This window comes from Chlorocebus sabaeus, chromosome X, assembly GCF_047675955.1.
Source record: "Chlorocebus sabaeus isolate Y175 chromosome X, mChlSab1.0.hap1, whole genome shotgun sequence".
NCBI lineage: Eukaryota > Metazoa > Chordata > Mammalia > Primates > Cercopithecidae > Chlorocebus > Chlorocebus sabaeus.
Genome location: NC_132933.1, coordinates 52,819,278 through 52,836,577, shown reverse-complemented (window position 1 = coordinate 52,836,577; position 17,300 = coordinate 52,819,278). Strand labels below are relative to the sequence as shown.

Below are 17,300 nucleotides of genomic sequence, written 5' to 3'. Positions count from 1 at the left end.
TGGTTGTTTCATCTGTTTTGCTAGTGACCTCCTCCCCTACCTCAGAATTGCAGATTTCTAGATGGTTATCTTTGATGATACAGTCACTTGGGCTCACTCACACACTAGAGAAAACTGTCCTGATAGAGTTTGCTAGGCTCAAAGAGTGAGGAGAGCAAAGTGTTGCAAACATCACACATATTTATTTGATCCCATACTTCCAAATATGACACCATGCACAGCCACAAACCTTTACAGGTACGGATTTTTCTCCACCTTCCATGATCTCCTCTTGAGGGTACCTGGTGATCAGATGTGCAAAGACCAAGCCCCGGATGTCATTCCAACAATGCCCAGTGCCATGGTATTTATAGCTTACCAGTTTTATAAGGTTTTGCTCCATCAGGCCACTACACAATGCAGTTTTTGCAAAGGCAGGTTAGCTTTCTTTCCGTTTCAGGAAATTATTATATTTTTACTGCAACAAAGCACACCTCTTTTTCTATTTCTAAAGAATTACCAGTAAAGGCAAAATTAGAATGACCTAGAAGTGTAAGTACACATATGCCATTAGTAAGTGCACAAGCCACACAGAAAATTGGTGTTTCATATGTAGTATTTGCAATTTGTTTCCAAAGAGCCATAACTATCATAAAATTATTTTGCAATTTTAAAATCAGGCAAAATCTTCACTACGAAAAAAACAATATTTAGTACTAATACCATTGTCTTCTCTCCCCTAAGCTTTTAGGAACAAATGTTACCATTAGCATACTCCATCACTCAAAAGTCTATACTTGAAAAAATGGAAATGCACTAATTAAAGAAATGATCAGTACAGCAAGCTCATAGTCGATGCCAATCTTATGAGTGCAGTGTGTCTGTGTCCTTACCGTGGCCTCTGTGCCTGGCTGCACAGAGGAGGAAATCAGTCTTCCAACAAGCCATTCACCATTACCTGTAGCCATATGCCTCTGTTCGTCCCTGTATCTCCAGAGCCCTGCCTCCTTCAAGTATGTCAAGTTTCAAATATGAATGCTAGATTACGGACCTTTTTAGCTATAAAAAAGTCTCTTAAAGGTTAAGCCAATCCCTCTGAACACAGTTTGACAGGGTCTCCCTGTCCATTCTTCTCACTTAGAAAAGATATGGTTTTATAGCAAACGACCTGTATACATAGGCAGCCCAAAGCAGACTCCCTCAAGCCAAGAGAATTAAAGAAGAGGAAAGCTTGATACAGAATTGTGCCCAAAAGAAACAAAAAGAGAAAGCAAGCCTCAGAAAATAATTTCTAATACATTGAAAATATGCACTATAAAGTATTCTTAAGCTGAGTTGTATGCACAGCAATGATTATTCAGCTGCTTCCTACTCACCGAGTTCTCAATTAAAAAGAGTCTCTGAGATATCTATCCTTGAGCTATATCAAATTGGGGTGTCATGGTCTCACATTTGGGGGATCACAGCCTGCTGTGACTAAGCTCATGAGCATTTCCTCAGGGAGACAACCAGCAGAATGTCAAAGAGCTGGAAAGGGGGCTCTGAGGACCTAAATCATAGACATGTGTACAGTCAGCCCAGCCAGTAAAGGCTCCATCACCACAGAGGCAAAAAAGTGAATGAGAGAAGCAGATAATGTTCATTTTATTCCCTCCCGCTTCTTTCTCTCTCTCCTTTCCCCCCTCCCTGTCCCACACATACATACACACATACACACACACACACACACACACACACACACACACTCTCCCCTGAAGAGGGATCTGGCCTTTGGATTGAACTTTTCTTCCTGTCAGCTTACACAGGGAATCCATTTTGCTCAGAAGAGCAAACTACACAATCTGAGAAGAGGTGCCCTTCATGCTCTGGAAATCAGATTTGGGAGCGAAAATAATCCAGAAGGCAGAGACCGCCAAGGCCAGTGCTGGTGGCAGTGAGGGAGAGCAGCTTGCCACAGAACAGCGGCCAGATGGGGCCCAGTGGGAGAAACTGAAAACTGGCCACCCTGGCACTCAGAGACTTAATGGAGCATCAGAAGACTATGCACATCAAGGCAGTGCTTAAGCATGTGACATTAAGAAGCCGCAGTGCAGCCAGGCGTGGTGGCTCAAGCCTATAATCGCAGCACTTTGGGAGGCAGAGGCGGGTGGATCACCTGAGGTCTGGAGTTCGAGACCAGCCTGGCCAACACGGTGAAACTCTGTCTCTACTAAAAATACAAAAAAAAAAAAAAAAAAAAAAAAAAAAATTAGCCTGGCATGGTGGTGCATGCCTGTAATCCCAGCTATTCAGAAGGCTGAGGCAGCAGAATCGCTTGAACCCAGGAGGCGGAGGTTGCAGTGTGCCGAGATCACACCACTGCACTCCAGCCTGGGTGACAAAGTGAGACTCCGTCTCGATAACAACAACAAAAAGAAGTCGCGGTGCTAGCCCATGAACAGAGCTCAAGGAGAACAGAGATTTGACACCAAGCTTCCTGCCTGCTTCAGTCCCAAAGGGTCTGCTCAAAATTCTGTAGGCAGTTGGTCCTAACATGTGTCTGTCAATTTGTCTATCTCACTCTCATTCTCATTTTTCCCCCATTCTGAAAAGTGATTTTTCTCCCTCCCCAAATACTGAATATAAAGGAAAGTCTAAGAGAGCTCTTTCATTTTCCAAAGTAATTCCCAGGCTCTACCCAATACAGGAAAATCCTTACTGACTTGGGGAGCTTTCAGAATCTGAGACGGCAAAGAGGAAGCTATCTCTTTTCAGGAACAAGCTCTAGAGGTGAAGACAAAAAACAAAACAAAACAACAACAGCAAAAAAAACATTCGTGATGGGCCTCTGTCCTTTGAGTCAAGGGTTTACAAACAGTGGAGAGAAAAGGATGGGAAGGTGGCAGCTGTCATATTTTATTTCATTTTTTAAGAATCTGGAGCAAATATTAAATGCTAATACTTGTTCAATTTCAATGGCTCGTACCCATGTTTTCTGGACACTATATTTTAAATATTACATAGTTGCAAGTTGTTTAATTAAGTAAAATTCAAACAGGAAGGCTAACCAGTGAGGATTCAAGGGCCAGATTTCAATCAAGGGAAAAATGAATTGGCCCACGTTTCAAAGGTTTTGTAAATCTTGTCAATTTGAGGAATCTAATTTTAAGCAAACAAGATATGTGAAAATCCAGACTTACAAAAGAAATCAGTTAGGAGTCGATTATTCACATTATATAAGGACTCTTCTTTATGAAAGGATCCACCACAGGCTTTCTTTAAATACAGAATTCCACTGCTGTGATTAGCATGGGGTCTAATTTACAAAACAAACACTCTTAGGCTGACCAGCTTTTCAGGAACACAACTACCATTGAAAGCATACCCGCAGGTCCTCCTGGAGAGTCCTGTCAGGTTTTTCATTAAGTGACAGAAAACGCTTGGAAGCTGCACCAGAGGAACTACTATGAAGCAAAATGGAGGCTTGTTTGGCTGCAAATGTTGTGTGCCTGGGTAAGTCATTTGCCTTTTCCATTTTCACCACTGTAGAGTGGAAACACTGGTCCATTCTGACAGCTCTTCTAGAAATGCTGTGGAGCTGTGTGGTCCTAACCAATATGCCTAATGATAACAAGTAAGGTTTCTGCATAGGAGCTCAAGCTCCCGGAGTTGGCAGAGTTGCTGTCCCCACAGCTGCAGGAATTTTCTTCATCATTCCCCTAGCGGGCACAGGGAGGTGCTAGCAGCCTGGGTACACCAACTAGAAGCTGAGTGACCCCACTATGCAGCCCACACAAAAACCACTCTAACTACACAGCAGCCAAATAGGAAATGTAACTTGAAGAGCATTTCCCTCTGCAAACAACCGATCCTTTGGGATTTTCACTTCAAGTCTCTCAATTGTTCGAAGTAAATGAGGCTCACATTAAAGGCCAGCCAGTCACACATCAAGAAATCAAGCTTCTTCTCCGTGGGGGAAAATGGCTGCTCCAGAGCCAGCCTCCCACCTCTCACACACAGGCCTCTTGTAAAAACGACTTTATTTATCCACATCTGAGACACTCGATTCAACCAAGCTTGGCCTCCCCTAAATCCTGGAAGCTGAGGTACACATGCAGAGGGGTCAACATCTGAAACTTGAAGCAGACGCCTAAAAGCCACAGCACTGCCACAGCTGAAAGACTCCAGCTTTGCCAGGAGGTGACTTCATCCTTTTTTAGTCCCCTAATTCCTAACAAGCAATCCCCTAAGCCCTTAGCTTCTGCCCTGGGCACAATAAGCTCAAGCCACAGCACAGACTGGGGCAAGGTTAGGGAGAGAGAGGTCTGCAGCTCACCCCACCTTGTAAGTCTGACTGACAATCAGAGAAAAAACCAGGTGGAGCCACCTGGACCCAAAACAAGTGGTCCTCTGATAAGGCGAATTCCAAAGCCTTAGGGCCCTCTCTGGAAAATGTCCTGCCTCCAGCCCCTTAGGGAGAAAAAATCTCAGGATCATTAGCAAGAGCTCTGGCTGAGCTCAACTTTAGCGAAGGTGTACGGGGAGAGAGGTGATCTCTAAGGTAACCAGCTAATTGCCAATAAGGAATGATAATAATAAATTAGCAGATACTAATGTAAACTAACTCAGTTCTGCAGTTCTGTGGCAGTTGCATGGAGACAACAGAGGAACAGTTTATTCTGGAACACATCTTGCAAGCCCATCCCCGCTGGGAAACTGGCTGTCTCAGCTAGAGGTGAAACACGCCAATAAGATACAATGTAGGCAATGGGTGTCCCTAGAATGACTGCTGGTAGAAATGGAGTCCTTGATTTTTGAAGAAAACTTAAATGAGAATGCTTGAAAAGATGTGGGCTGCGTTGTTTTTCATTGCTTTCTCCTGCAGGGTTATTTTGACCCTTAGGGATAGGACTTAAACGATTATAAGACCCTGCTGTAATAAGGAAACAAACAAGATGTGCACTAAAGGGTTTGTTGGTTTGTTTTAATTAGAGGTGGTGCTTTGTGTCATTTCCATGCTATCCAAACCAGTCTTATCATACCTATTATTTTTTAGCGCTTTCTGAATCTACTACCTGATAGGTTTGTGGCTGTCTAATTTAGCCCAGAATTTCATTTAAGTCACTGCAAATCTCTAACTTTAAAACTCTGTTTTAGGAACTAAAGTGTACTGGACTATTTGTTTTAAAAGCCTAACTAATGTTTTATTTTCATTATTTCCACTAAGATGACCAGGCATTCAGACTTTTTGTAGGATAATTGGAAGCATTCAATTTGCCTACCACACACATTCTTGTTCTGCAAACTCTTCCACGGCTACTACATCGCTACGTATGAAGACTGTTACATCAGTGACTATAGCAGAGCATGCACACACAACCCTTAGATGCCTCATATCAAAGAAACTACAGTTTCCTGATGAAAGGTAGAAAATAGAATTCATGATTGAGATTGAAACCAAAATTTAAATCCCTGCGTAACTATGACTGTAATTCTCTAAGTTTTTACCTCCTATCACTCCGTTAGAACTGTCAGCTCAGAAACATTCAACATCAGAAAACTAAAATTTAAAAATACTGCACAAAAGACACTGGGTGTTTGGGTCATTTCACCCCTCCTGGAGGCAGGAAGAAGCCTCACCCAAGTCTCCAATTCCAGTACAAGCAATGAGTTGCATTTTCTTCCTCCAATAATGACTGGACCCAGGTGACAAAAATGGTAATGCAGGAACGCTGCTGTACAAAGGAATAACACTTTCCAGCATCCAGAGGCACCAGTAGGCATGTCTCCATTCCATAAGACTGGAAGAAAAAGTATTTGCCATACTAAGGAGCCTCTCAAAAAACTTGGACTATTTTTAGAAAGATCTTAGCAAACTGATAAACCTACTATCTTTCTTCTCCATTTTCCTTCTTTTTCAACCTCCTTTCCTCTCTCTTCACTCTTTTCTACTCCCTCATACACACACACACACACACACACACACACACACCGTCTAATTCATTCACATATACACTAAGTCTATGAGTAAAATAAACCAGGATACCAAGGAATGCAAACCTCGCCTTTCAGTTTAAAATATGTAAAAGATACCTGACATCACTAATTCTACAAAAGTCTTCTGTAAACAGCAAAGGCATCCTCCACTTTGCTCCTCAAATTTGTGTACAAAACCACAAAATCCACACAGCTGATTTCCCAGCCAACATCAGAGGACAAGTAAATAATGATATAGAGTTCTACACAAGATTATCTCTGCAATACTATAAACTGAGTTCCAATTCTTGACTAATGTTCTATTCCCTTTACCTTGTCTACCTAACCGCATTCAAAGTCGTATTTCTGTTAGCTTCTAGAGCCAACAATGTTCAGATGTGGCTAGGTTTGGACACTGATACAAGAGCTATCTTCCATTCAGCACTAAATTTTGAGGGTTCAATGGCAAACCTACATAAAATGTAAGGCTGCCATGAAAGGAAGAGAAAGGAGTTCTTAGGAGTCTACAAAGCGACAGGTGATCAGAAACTATCTTGTATTGCTTGCCAGTGAAATCATTGTGGGTGATCTTAGCTCTCCAACTAGACTGTGAACTCTCTGAGGGCAGAATTTACGTCTTAAACTTATTTGGAATCTCCATGGTCCCTGCCACACAGCTGAGCACATAGTAGATACTCCAACAATGCTTACTGACTTGATCTAATGCCATGGTGACAAATTTCAAAGTGTGATAGAGTACAGCTAGCATACAACAGGTCTGAGTGGACTCGTCTATAATCCCTTTGAGAGTAAGCCCTGTAACTGGATCTATAGCTCATAAAGGGAATGGGTTTGACACAGGTAATCCAACAGAGGAACCTACTAGGTAGTGCCCTTTTGTCCCAACCTGGAGAGTAAGAATGTAACATGTGCTCAGGAATAGGATATTATTCTGAATTGAAATTACCTGTTTACTTGTCTTTCTGTAAGCTCCCTGGGGTCAAGAAACAAGTGTTTTATTATTTTTGATCCTCAGGAAATAGTACATTATCTGGCACATTCTAAATGTATAATAACTGGTAATGGGATAAATTAATGAACAAATGAAAGAATCATTTAATGAAATAATATAAAGAACAATGTAAGTAACATAATATGATTTAATAGAGAAATTTCTATAGAATCTTATATTTGCCACATCATAGCACTTATCATTCTGTGCTATAATTGCTTAATAAATGTTGCTTTCTTGAATGGATTAATTAATTAGGGAAATATAAAGATAATGTAAGAAATATATCAAGATGTTATTATCCTAGCAATGGAGAATATCCCATTGAACCTTATATTAGCATTTATTACTCTATATTGCAAATCACCTATTTACTTGATTGTCTCTCACGTTAGAATGTGCATTTCTTGTCTTTTTCATCTCTCTAATGCCAAAGCCTAGAGCAGTACCTTACAAAGAGTAGGCTCAACAAATATCAGCTGAATGAATGAATCAATCATCCCTGCTCTTCTATAGATTTCATTGAACCTAAGTATTCCACCAAGTCCAGTGGCCTTTGGTATAAAAGAAAATGAGAAGTGCCATTTTCCCTATGCAGGGCATTGTGACTGATTCAAGTTAAATGGCCTGGTATATATTTGGCTGTAAGTGGGCCTCTCTCCTTTCTGAATGGGTTTGCCAGTTGAATTCTCCAGGAGGGACTAAATATTAGAAATACACACAACCTCACTATGTCTAGTACACACTCTCTTGGCCCTGACCAGCTGTACACACCAAAACTGTGTAATTTTGTTAACCAAGGAAAAGCATCTGGCTTTGTGAGTCAGAGACAGGATCAGAACTGAGATTTTAAATGGCTTTTCTAAATAATTGAAGCAACATTTTGTTTCATTCAGCCCATGGAAGAATCCCAGAAATGATACTAAGTCTTAGGTAAACCAAGCAGATGTAGTCATATGTTTTCTGTCCTCTCCATCTATTTCATAGACACCAGAACTCACATTTATCTAGTACCTTGGAATGATTGCTTAAGTGACCACCAAGTCCTCCGGATTCAACTCTTTTGTCCATCTCCACAAGTAACAGTGCCGTTACTTGTGAACAACTGAACCCACAACTTTGGCATCTTTCACCTCTACTGTTTAAATGATCAATATGAATAGTATGGCCAAAACACTTTGTAGGACTTACCTGTATAGAAGCAGCCTAAATTCCTCTTTGGTTACAAGTGCCTAGGGAGACACAATCAGTAGTGCAAGCCATTGTAACACTGATTCTCCAACTGTCTGATGAAGAGGTCTACTATTTTGGGGACATCAATGAGTTGGACCTTCTACACTACACAAGTCATCTTGGAAAAACTTTTCATGACAGGTATGCCCGTTTTGTAGATAAAGAAAGAGTCTTAGGTTCCACAGCAAGCAGTGATCCCTGGCTTCAAAATCATGATCAATCTGATTCCCCTACACACCACTACCTCTCACTTTCTATTGCTGAGCTATTGGTGATCCACAAGTAGTCTTCCAAGTAGTCTACGGTCTAGGCCTTAGTAGTATTCACTAACATTAATAATTATCACTAAGTTTACCTAGCACAATATTGGACTTTCAAAAAAAATCCTTATTTATAGAGTTATAAATAGAAAATATTGGTGCTTTTGTTGCTGGCAGAATACCATCAGTTACTCATCAAAAGCACTGGTGTTCGGCCCCATTAATTCTGATGAGAATTATTGTTCAGGAACTAGAAGAAGCAATCAATGTAAGTGGTCCTAAGACCCCTTATCCTACAAAATTGACACAAATACTATGAGGCCATTTTATGTATGCATCATAGCCTGGGTATGTCAGGTTGAATTACTTTTAAGGCAGGAAGGTGTCACTGAAATCACATTTGCCAGGGAGTATGGAGTCCTTCAGTCTGGTCCTCCCTCTCTTGATGACCAGCTTTGTGAGTCTGAGTAAGTCCCTTAGCATCTCTGGACCTCTGTTTCATCATCTACTGAAGGGGCAACCTATCACCTGATTGTGAGGATCAAACAAAACAATGTTTGGGAAGGTGCTTTGAAAGATGTGAAAGAGATCTCCAAGTGTGCAGTATTCTTTTCACTGGTAGCTTGGAAGAGGACATATGCCTTCCAGGGCATCAAATTTCTAGCCAAAGAGGGACTTAAGCAATTCATGGAAAAATGAAATCAACTTAAGAAATGTTATTTATAGCCTCCCACCCAGCTACCCACCAGCCATCATCCATATACCACTCTACTGCCCTGAAATATTTCAATAGCCAGCAAACATCTGACCACATCACATTTTAAAAAATATTTCTACTTAAGCCCAGCGCGGTGGTAATCCCAGCACTGTGGGAGGCCAGGGCAGGCCAATCACCTGTGGTCAGGAGTTTGAGACCAGCCTCACCAACACGGAGAAACCCTGTCTCTACTAAAAATACAAAATTAGCCAGGCGTGATGGCGCGTGCCTGTAATCCCAGCTACTCGGGAGGCTGGGGCAGGAGAATTGCTTGAAGCCGGGAGGCAGAGGTTGCGGTGAGCCAACATTGCACCATTGCACTCTAGCCTGGGCAACGAGAGAAACTCCATCTCAAGAAAAAAAAAAAAAAAAAAATCTACTTAAAATCATTCATTCCTAGTGAAGAGAAACAGAGCTAACTCGAATGCATAGATAATTCTTATTCTTTTTTTTTTTTTTTTTTCGTTGTTAGAGACGAGGTCTCACTATATTGCCCAGGCTGGCAAGCTGATCTGGAATTCCGGGCTCAAGGGATTCTCCTGCCTCGGCCTCCCAAAGTACTGGGATTACAGGTGTGAGCCACTGCAACCAGTCAACTAATTCTTAAATTTTCAGCAATAATGACAGTTTCAATCTTCTCAACCATCAAATGTTACCACTAGAACTGCTAAGAAATGGCAAAGTGGCTTTTTAATTTTTTGCTTTGCCTCCTTTTAACCAGTCCACCCATATCTCACCAAAATGCTAGAGAACAGTGATGTGACGAAAGAAAAAGCAAATGGGGGCTTTAGGAGGCTGAATCACTCTCACACTGGAAAACTGGTCCCAGGGCATTAGAGGGTTTCATCCATTTTCAACACTACTTAATGACTCTTTCTAAGCCACTTTACTGGCATACTGGTACTGCTGGCTGTCAAGCGTGCTATATTTGCAACAGGTGGAGCAAACTTGAGTTATGCCAGGATATCACACAGTGATTTCAAGGGTTCAGACTCTTTGAGTTGCCAATTCCAACACCCACACATACACAAAGGCCCAGTATGTTGGGTTACCATTTGCTCCAAGAAGCACTGGTAGCAAACCCTTAGTATGAAAATAGGCATAAGCAGAAAAATTCCCCCCACCCCTGCCAGAGGATGTGCCAGCACAGCAGCTTATGGTATCCAGCAAGCAGCTAAAGAAGGAGGTCTGGGAGAACCTCACAGAGCCACTTAGCTGCACTCACCTCAGGCAGAGGCACACCGTTGATAATCAGGTCAGGCTGCTGGGGCCCCTGGCTGTTGAAAGAGTGATGGTAGATGTGGTTAGCACTGGTGTTGCGGGTATTCTGGTTCTCCACATTCAGGAAAGTGCTCTCAGAGCGGCGGCAGCCCAGAGGCAGCGTCTGCTGGTGGTAGTCAAAATAGTTGAGGGACGAGGTCAGGGAAGAGCAACTGACAACGTTCATCTTGTCTGTCTCCTCCACATCCCGGGGTACCAGGCGGATGTCATTCTTACTGATTTTTTTCTTCTTGCTTGATTTCTTTTGATGCCCATAGGAGTACTCAGCAATTCTATGTAACAGAAAAGGCAGCATGAATCACTAACACCCTCTCAAACCATGCACTGATTAATAAACATTAAGCACCCCAGAGGGTTGCACCCCATTTCTGCTCCAGCTCCTTATTCTGGCGCATTACATCATCGGGTTTCTCCCTATGCTTTTTACATGGGAAAACAAGCTGAGGGCCACAAACTTTTCATATTAAACATAGTAACCTCCCACCAACCCCCCTAAAAAAGTTTCTATACTTTGGATTTGGAATTTTTCATTGTGAGTGGCCTGTGAGCACGGGTGTGGGGACAGGGAAAGTTGAGCCTATGGGAGAGAAAGCATGAAAATGCTCAAATCTGGAGCTTCCCTGGAACCAAAAGGAACTCCTAGGTGAAATACAAAGCAAGTCACCAAAGAGGAGATAGAGGAAGATAAAAAATACCCGCCTCCCCCCCTCCCCGCTTGCCAGTTCCTCCAGGCATTTGCCATGTGGCACACGCCCTCAGTCGGCTTCCTCTATGACTCACTTGATCAGTTTTGGACTGGGGTAGGAGATCAGACCCCATTCTTTCACGTCTCCTCCACACCCTCCTCCCTGCCCTAGCCCAGTTCCCTTTTACTCTCCCCCCGACCCCCTCCTCTCCTAGAAAAATCTAATAGCCAAACCCATTTAAATGAGGGGAAATGCCTTTTTACCTCTTTCCCCTTAGGCTCACTTTCTCCTCTGTCTTTTTGTCTTGCTCCTCGCTAATGGGAGAAACTGAGATGCAATGCAGACACTTGCTGTTTTGTCCTTTTATAAAACAGCCGAGGAGACAAGTGATGGTTAAACAATTACTGCAAAGGAATTTAAAGGTTAGTGCATTCAGCATCCTTCTCCATTCAGGTGTACCTACAAGCAGCTGTGCTGCAACTGGAACATAAAGAGCTCAATTTAATTAACACTGACACAGACCCAGCAACGTGCACCAAAGACACCAAGCATTAAGAGACTTATCAAAAGAAATACATTTAAATGTAGCCAGATTCTCAAAGTCATTTGTTACTTTGCACATAATGATGCAGTTTATTTTTTGGAAATTCGATTTCTGGGCAATAATCAGCAAAACAATAGGGTTAATAAATAATAAGGGTTGATCTTTACAAGGGAAAGACTGTGCCTTATTTTCACTCGACAAAGCTAATTGTCTGAATACAAAAAGGGAGCCCAATTCAAGCAGCAATTGCAGATCATCTCGCAAGTCTCATAAATGAATGCATTTCAGGAAGAGGTTCTGCAGAGGCTTAGCAAAAGAAACCTCTGCCTAATCACATGGAAAGACACACTCCTGAACTTTAGGTCTCTAAAAAGTCTGAGCAGATAGGGAGACTGCACATCTACAGAGGCAAAATCTTGCTCTGTCCCCAGGATCTACCTAGAGCTAAGCAATTGAGTTCCCCTCACCCCTTCGCTCTGTGCTCAGGCAGATTTGCAGTGATGGCAAACTGGTACTACTGGGGTTTGGGAGCAGATAAAATCCCCAAAACCCTAGTACTAAGGTTGATTTTCTATTCTAATCTGTTTACAGAATCAATGGGAAATTTTAATCATTTTGTTTACCCAAGATGAGTAAGTTTGGCAATGCCCCATCAAATTATTCAGCTGAAGCATTCATTGTGCAGCCCTTTCTGTATTGACCAATTATTTAATTATACTGTACTTCATTAATCCCAAACCATCACAGGAAACAGAGTGCTTCACAAAATACACATTTGGGTGAAGTTGGAGAGCACTGAGATTTACTCTTTTTTTTCAATATTCAGATGCTCTCCTCCTGTTTAATCATCTCCTTGGCAAGTTCTCAGAAAGGGCTCTCACTTCTACTCATACATCACCAAGAGGTGGCAAAGCCTTCAATATCTTTATTTCAAGCTAATTTCTTTTTCATCAAGGAAAGCATCTTATGCATTTACTTCTATGCTGAGAAAATGGCTTTAAAAGAGTCCTCTCCATAATTATCTCCATATAAATAAAATTTTATTGACCCCACATTTTTCTCCTATAAAAATCGCCACTAGTAGTCACAGGTTTGAAAGGTAAGAGCAATATTAATTTCCATTTCTCCCATCTGAAATGACTTGGTGCTGAAGGAAAGAAAAGTCATGGCCATTTCACTAGTAACAGGATTAAAGCATTTATGAGGCATTGCAGCTGCTCTTTTATGGCACCTGATTGATATTCATGTGTGGTTAGCATTTGTCTACTAACTTGTGTAACGCAGAGAATAGTAAAAGGGAAACAATAATTGCATGGCTGTTACATATTCAGGGGGCTCTGATTCACAGAAGTGTGCATTTCAGACGGTGTCAAATACAAACTGAACCTACAGGAACATATTTTGACTGATTAACATGCAGACACAAATGGCACAAAAGACACACTGATGTGTAGGTGTGTGGAAAGCACACACACACCTTGGTTGTAAATAGCAGCATCATTCATTTTCAGCAAACTAAAGAAACAACTTTTTTCAACTGTTTCGATGAGACACTGCTGGAAAAAAAAAGTCATGTATTATTCTAAATTGGATTCTAGGATTTTAGAAATGCTTAGACTTATGTTCTCTATCCAAATGTAAGAAAGGGGTTCAGTAAGACCTTCTAATGTGCTTATCAGGAAATCTTTTTTAAAAATACTGTGCTTCCACATTTCTTTTCTCCCTTCTCCTCCCCCTTCTATCCCTCTCTCCCCCCTCACATACACACACACACACACACACACACACATCCTGCACACACTTCAAGAGAAACTGTAACACAATAGCCCACAGTGACATCCACTGGTAGCAACCAGATCTTAATGCCACAACACAGCCTCACATTAGAGGAAAGCATCATCAACTCTAGAAGATTGCTATTTTTACTGAAACATCTGGATGCAAAGTCTTGTTCCTCATTGGGATGTTTGGTCTCCACACTACCAACCAACCAGATATTTGAAAACATACAGATGCCTGACAGAATTTCACTTTATATAGCCAGATGTTTGGGGACTAGATAAAAAACAAGCCAAGAATAAACTAAAAACCACTAATCACCTGCATCTCCACACACTCCTGTTCTCTCCTCCCCCAATCTCCCTTTCCCATTTTACACTCCCACTCCCAGTCTCTCTCCAGAGTTCATCACTGCAACAAGACAGTGTAGCTGCCAACACTCCCTCTCCTTTCATTCAGTACCTGTCCCAAAAACACTGTGCCCCAGACAGCAAGTTGTGGTAGTTGGCGGTTTTCCTAAAAACATGAACAATCTCTCTCTCTCCCTCTCTCTCTCTCTCTCTGTTTTTCCTGCCATAACTTCATGGAGACAGCTATGCAAATTTTAAAATGGTAATTGCTTTTCTGCTCATCATCATTATGTGACAGAATCCATTCAAACACTAAATGATTGTCTTCCAGCAAATTGTCAGATCAAAAGAATTGATCAACTTGGACTGCCACAAACTTTTCACCCTACAAAAAGAAGCACTGCAAGTATGCTGCATGCATTTAAGTAGGAAACAAAAGCACCAGGATTTTCACACAGAGACACAGATAAACACACCTTACTCATCCAAGACAAAGAAAGAAAACTTGGCTTTACCTGCAGTTGTAGGTCCGGATCTCTTTGTTGTCTCGCTTGCACTTGATTGCCACGAAGATCATAGTTACAAAGAGGATGCCCGCAATGGAGCCCAGGGCAATAATGAAAATCAAGGACAAGTTCACAGAGCCCATTGACTCTTGGGCATCGAGAGCAGGGGACAAGTATATTAGGACGAGAGCAGAGGCAGAGAGAGATGTCTTGCCGTGGTCGTGAGCTACCACGATAAGCTCATAGGAGGACTTGGAGCTCTCCCCGAAGGTGCGGGTGGTTCTGACTTCGCCGTTGACCTGGTCTATTTCAAAGAAGCCGCGGTCGCCCTCGGTCATGTCGTAGGTGACTCGGCCATTTTCGCCCTCATCGTAGTCTTCTGCCTTGACAACAGTCACCAGGTAGCCTATGCCAGAGTTGCGGGGTATGTAGACTTCGGCAGTGCCGTTAATCAGAGGTGGGGCTGTGATGACCGGGGTGTTGTCGTTGACGTCGAGGATGATGACCCTCACCGTAGCGTTGCTTTGCAGTGAGGGAAGGCCGCCGTCCTTGGCCAGCACCTTGAATTCGAACGCCTTGGTCTGCTCGTGGTTAAAGGATCGCAGCGCGTAGATGTCGCCTGAGTTTGGGTTGATGGAGACGTAGGTGAAGACAGGCATGTCCCGCACCTGCGATGGCACGATCTGGTAGGAGACACTGCCGTTGAGACCCAGGTCGGGGTCGCGAGCAGACACAGAGAGCAGATAGGCGCCAGGCGTGTTGTTCTCCTGCACAATGACCTGGTAGTAGGGCTTGGAAAAGTGCGGGTGGTTGTCATTTTCGTCAGTGATGAGCACGGTAAAGGACTTGGCACTCTGCAGCATGGGCACGCCGCTGTCGCGTGCCTGAATTGTGAGGTTGTATTGGTCGTGCTGCTCGCGGTCCAGCCGTCCGTCCACCAGAATAGTGGAGAAGCTCTCGTATTCCTGCAGTCGAAAGGGCACATTGCCCAGCAAACGGCACTGCACACGTCCATTGAGGCCTGAGTCGCGATCAGACACCCGCACCAAGGCGATCACGTAGCCCGGGGGGGCGCTCTCGCTGACCTCCACAAGCTCACTGTTGACTGACAGCAGGTTGATGACTGGCGGATTGTCATTGGTGTCCAGCACGCTGACGGTGACCTTGCAGTGTGCCGGGATGGAATTGGGCCCCAAGTCCTTAGCCTGCACGTCCAGCTCGTACACGTGCCCCTCTTCGTAGTCTAAAGCGCCAGTGACAGTAACCAGGCCACTGTGCGGGTCGATCTGAAAGAGCTCACGCGTGCGGTCGTTGACGTAGCCATAGAAGGAGTAGACCACCTGGCCGTTGGTGCCCTCGTCTGGATCGCTGGCGTTGAGGCGGATGACGGGTGTGTTGGGAGGCGAGTTTTCTGGCACGCTCACCGCGTAGGTGGACTCGCTAAACACCGGGTTGTTGTCATTGGAGTCGGTCACCTTGATACTAAGGCCAACGGTGCCCAGGCGCGGCGGGTCGCCACCGTCTATCGCAGTGATTCGGAAGCTGTAGTGCGACTGCGTCTCGCGGTCCAGGCTCTTTTCCACCACGAGTTCAGCGAAGCGCGAGCCGTCGCCGCGCGTCTTGATCTCCAGGCCGAACAGCTCGTTGGGCGTAAGCTCGTAAGTCTGCACGCCAAAGCTTCCTGAGTCTGGATCGTAAGCGCTGTCCAGCGGGATGCGCGTGCCAGGGCTGGCTGCCTCCGAGATCTCCAGCTCGATCTGTGCTGCCGGAAAACTGGGCGCATTGTCGTTCAGGTCCTTGATCTCCACCTTTATCACGCAGATTTCCATTGAGCTGGACATGACCTCGAGCGAGATGATGCACTTGGGGCTCTGGCGGCACAGCAGGTCACGGTCAATCTTCTGCTTGGTGACCAGCAGGCCAGAGCTGGGATTGATGTCCACTAGGTGTGGAGCCGAGTTGGACACCACGCGAAAGGCCGAAGCCTGCCGGGGGTCCAGCGCGAAGCCCGCCTCCCGCGCGTCCTTGGCCACGTTGGCAATCACCGTCCCGGCGCGCTGCTCCTCTTCTACTGAGTACTTGAGGTTAATGAGGGCGGCTGCCTGCGTCCACAGTACGGCCAGCAGCAGCAGCACCGGCAGCAGGAGCGACTCCATGGCTGCGCGGGGCTCTGCCTGGCCTCGCCTCTCCACACCCCTCCGAGACCGACGCCGTCGGCGCTCCAGCTTCCCGCCGGCTCGGGCCGCCTGTTGCGCGCGCCCCGTGGCCCCGGAGGCAGCGGGAGGAGTCCCGCCCAGGGCGGCCCGGCGGCGCGCGGGGGACACCCGCGGCGGCTCCAATGCTGAGGTTGCGGCGGCCGCGGCGGGGGCTCGCGGGGGCCCCGGGGGCTCCGAGGGGCCAAGGGAGCGCCGCGCGGCCCCGAGCCCCCTCCCTCCAGCCCGGCTACTCAGTTTTCCCCCTTCAAAGTTAGCCGGGCGCGACTGTCCGCAGCCGCCCAGGGCTGCGGGTCGGGCAGCGTCTGCGCGGCCTGAAGGACGCGCCGCTGAGTCCGGATAGTACTTGAGGCGAAGGCAAAGAGGGCGGAGGAGGCGCAGCCTTTCAGGCACTGCCCGGCCCGCCGCGGCGCACCGGCACTGAGGCTGGCGAACTCGCTGTCTGTGCACCTGGCATGCGCAAAGACCTCCCCCCAGCGCTCTCGGTTCACTGCGGAGAGAGTACCCGCTTGGAATGCGCCCTCCGGGGTCTGGTGGGGCCACACTGGCCTCTTCAAGGCCTGTTCGGGAGAAAGGGGGTGTCACAGGCGGGAGTCAGTTACTGGCAAGCGCCGCGGGCACCCGGTTATAGGGTTGAGCCGGATGGCGGTCCCGGGGCCAGCAGAGGAAGGGGGAGGGGAGAGACGCTGCCAGGGCTTGAGCGCGCTCCCTCGCGCTAAGGCTGGCTTCGGAGGGCTTGGGGGCG

At 45.2% G+C, this 17,300-nt stretch overlaps 1 protein-coding gene across 4 annotated transcripts in view; it reads right to left on the bottom strand.

Moving 5' to 3' along the window:
• The window catches only part of PCDH19 (protocadherin 19), a 112,984-nt gene extending 96,486 nt beyond the window's left edge, over positions 1–16,498 (bottom strand). For 2 of the 4 annotated variants that reach the window (XM_007992235.3, XM_073013532.1), the window contains exons 1-3: positions 14,352–16,498; positions 11,427–11,567; positions 10,422–10,749 (exon numbers count right to left, since the gene is read on the bottom strand). In XM_007992235.3, coding sequence (XP_007990426.2) covers positions 10,422–10,749; positions 11,427–11,567; positions 14,352–16,498 — 2,616 coding nt within the window. The remainder of the gene's footprint in view (positions 1–10,421; positions 10,750–11,426; positions 11,568–14,351) is intronic. The other 2 variants (XM_037988933.2, XM_037988934.2) reach the window with 1 other exon arrangement.
• Between the last annotated feature and the right edge of the window lie 802 nt (positions 16,499–17,300).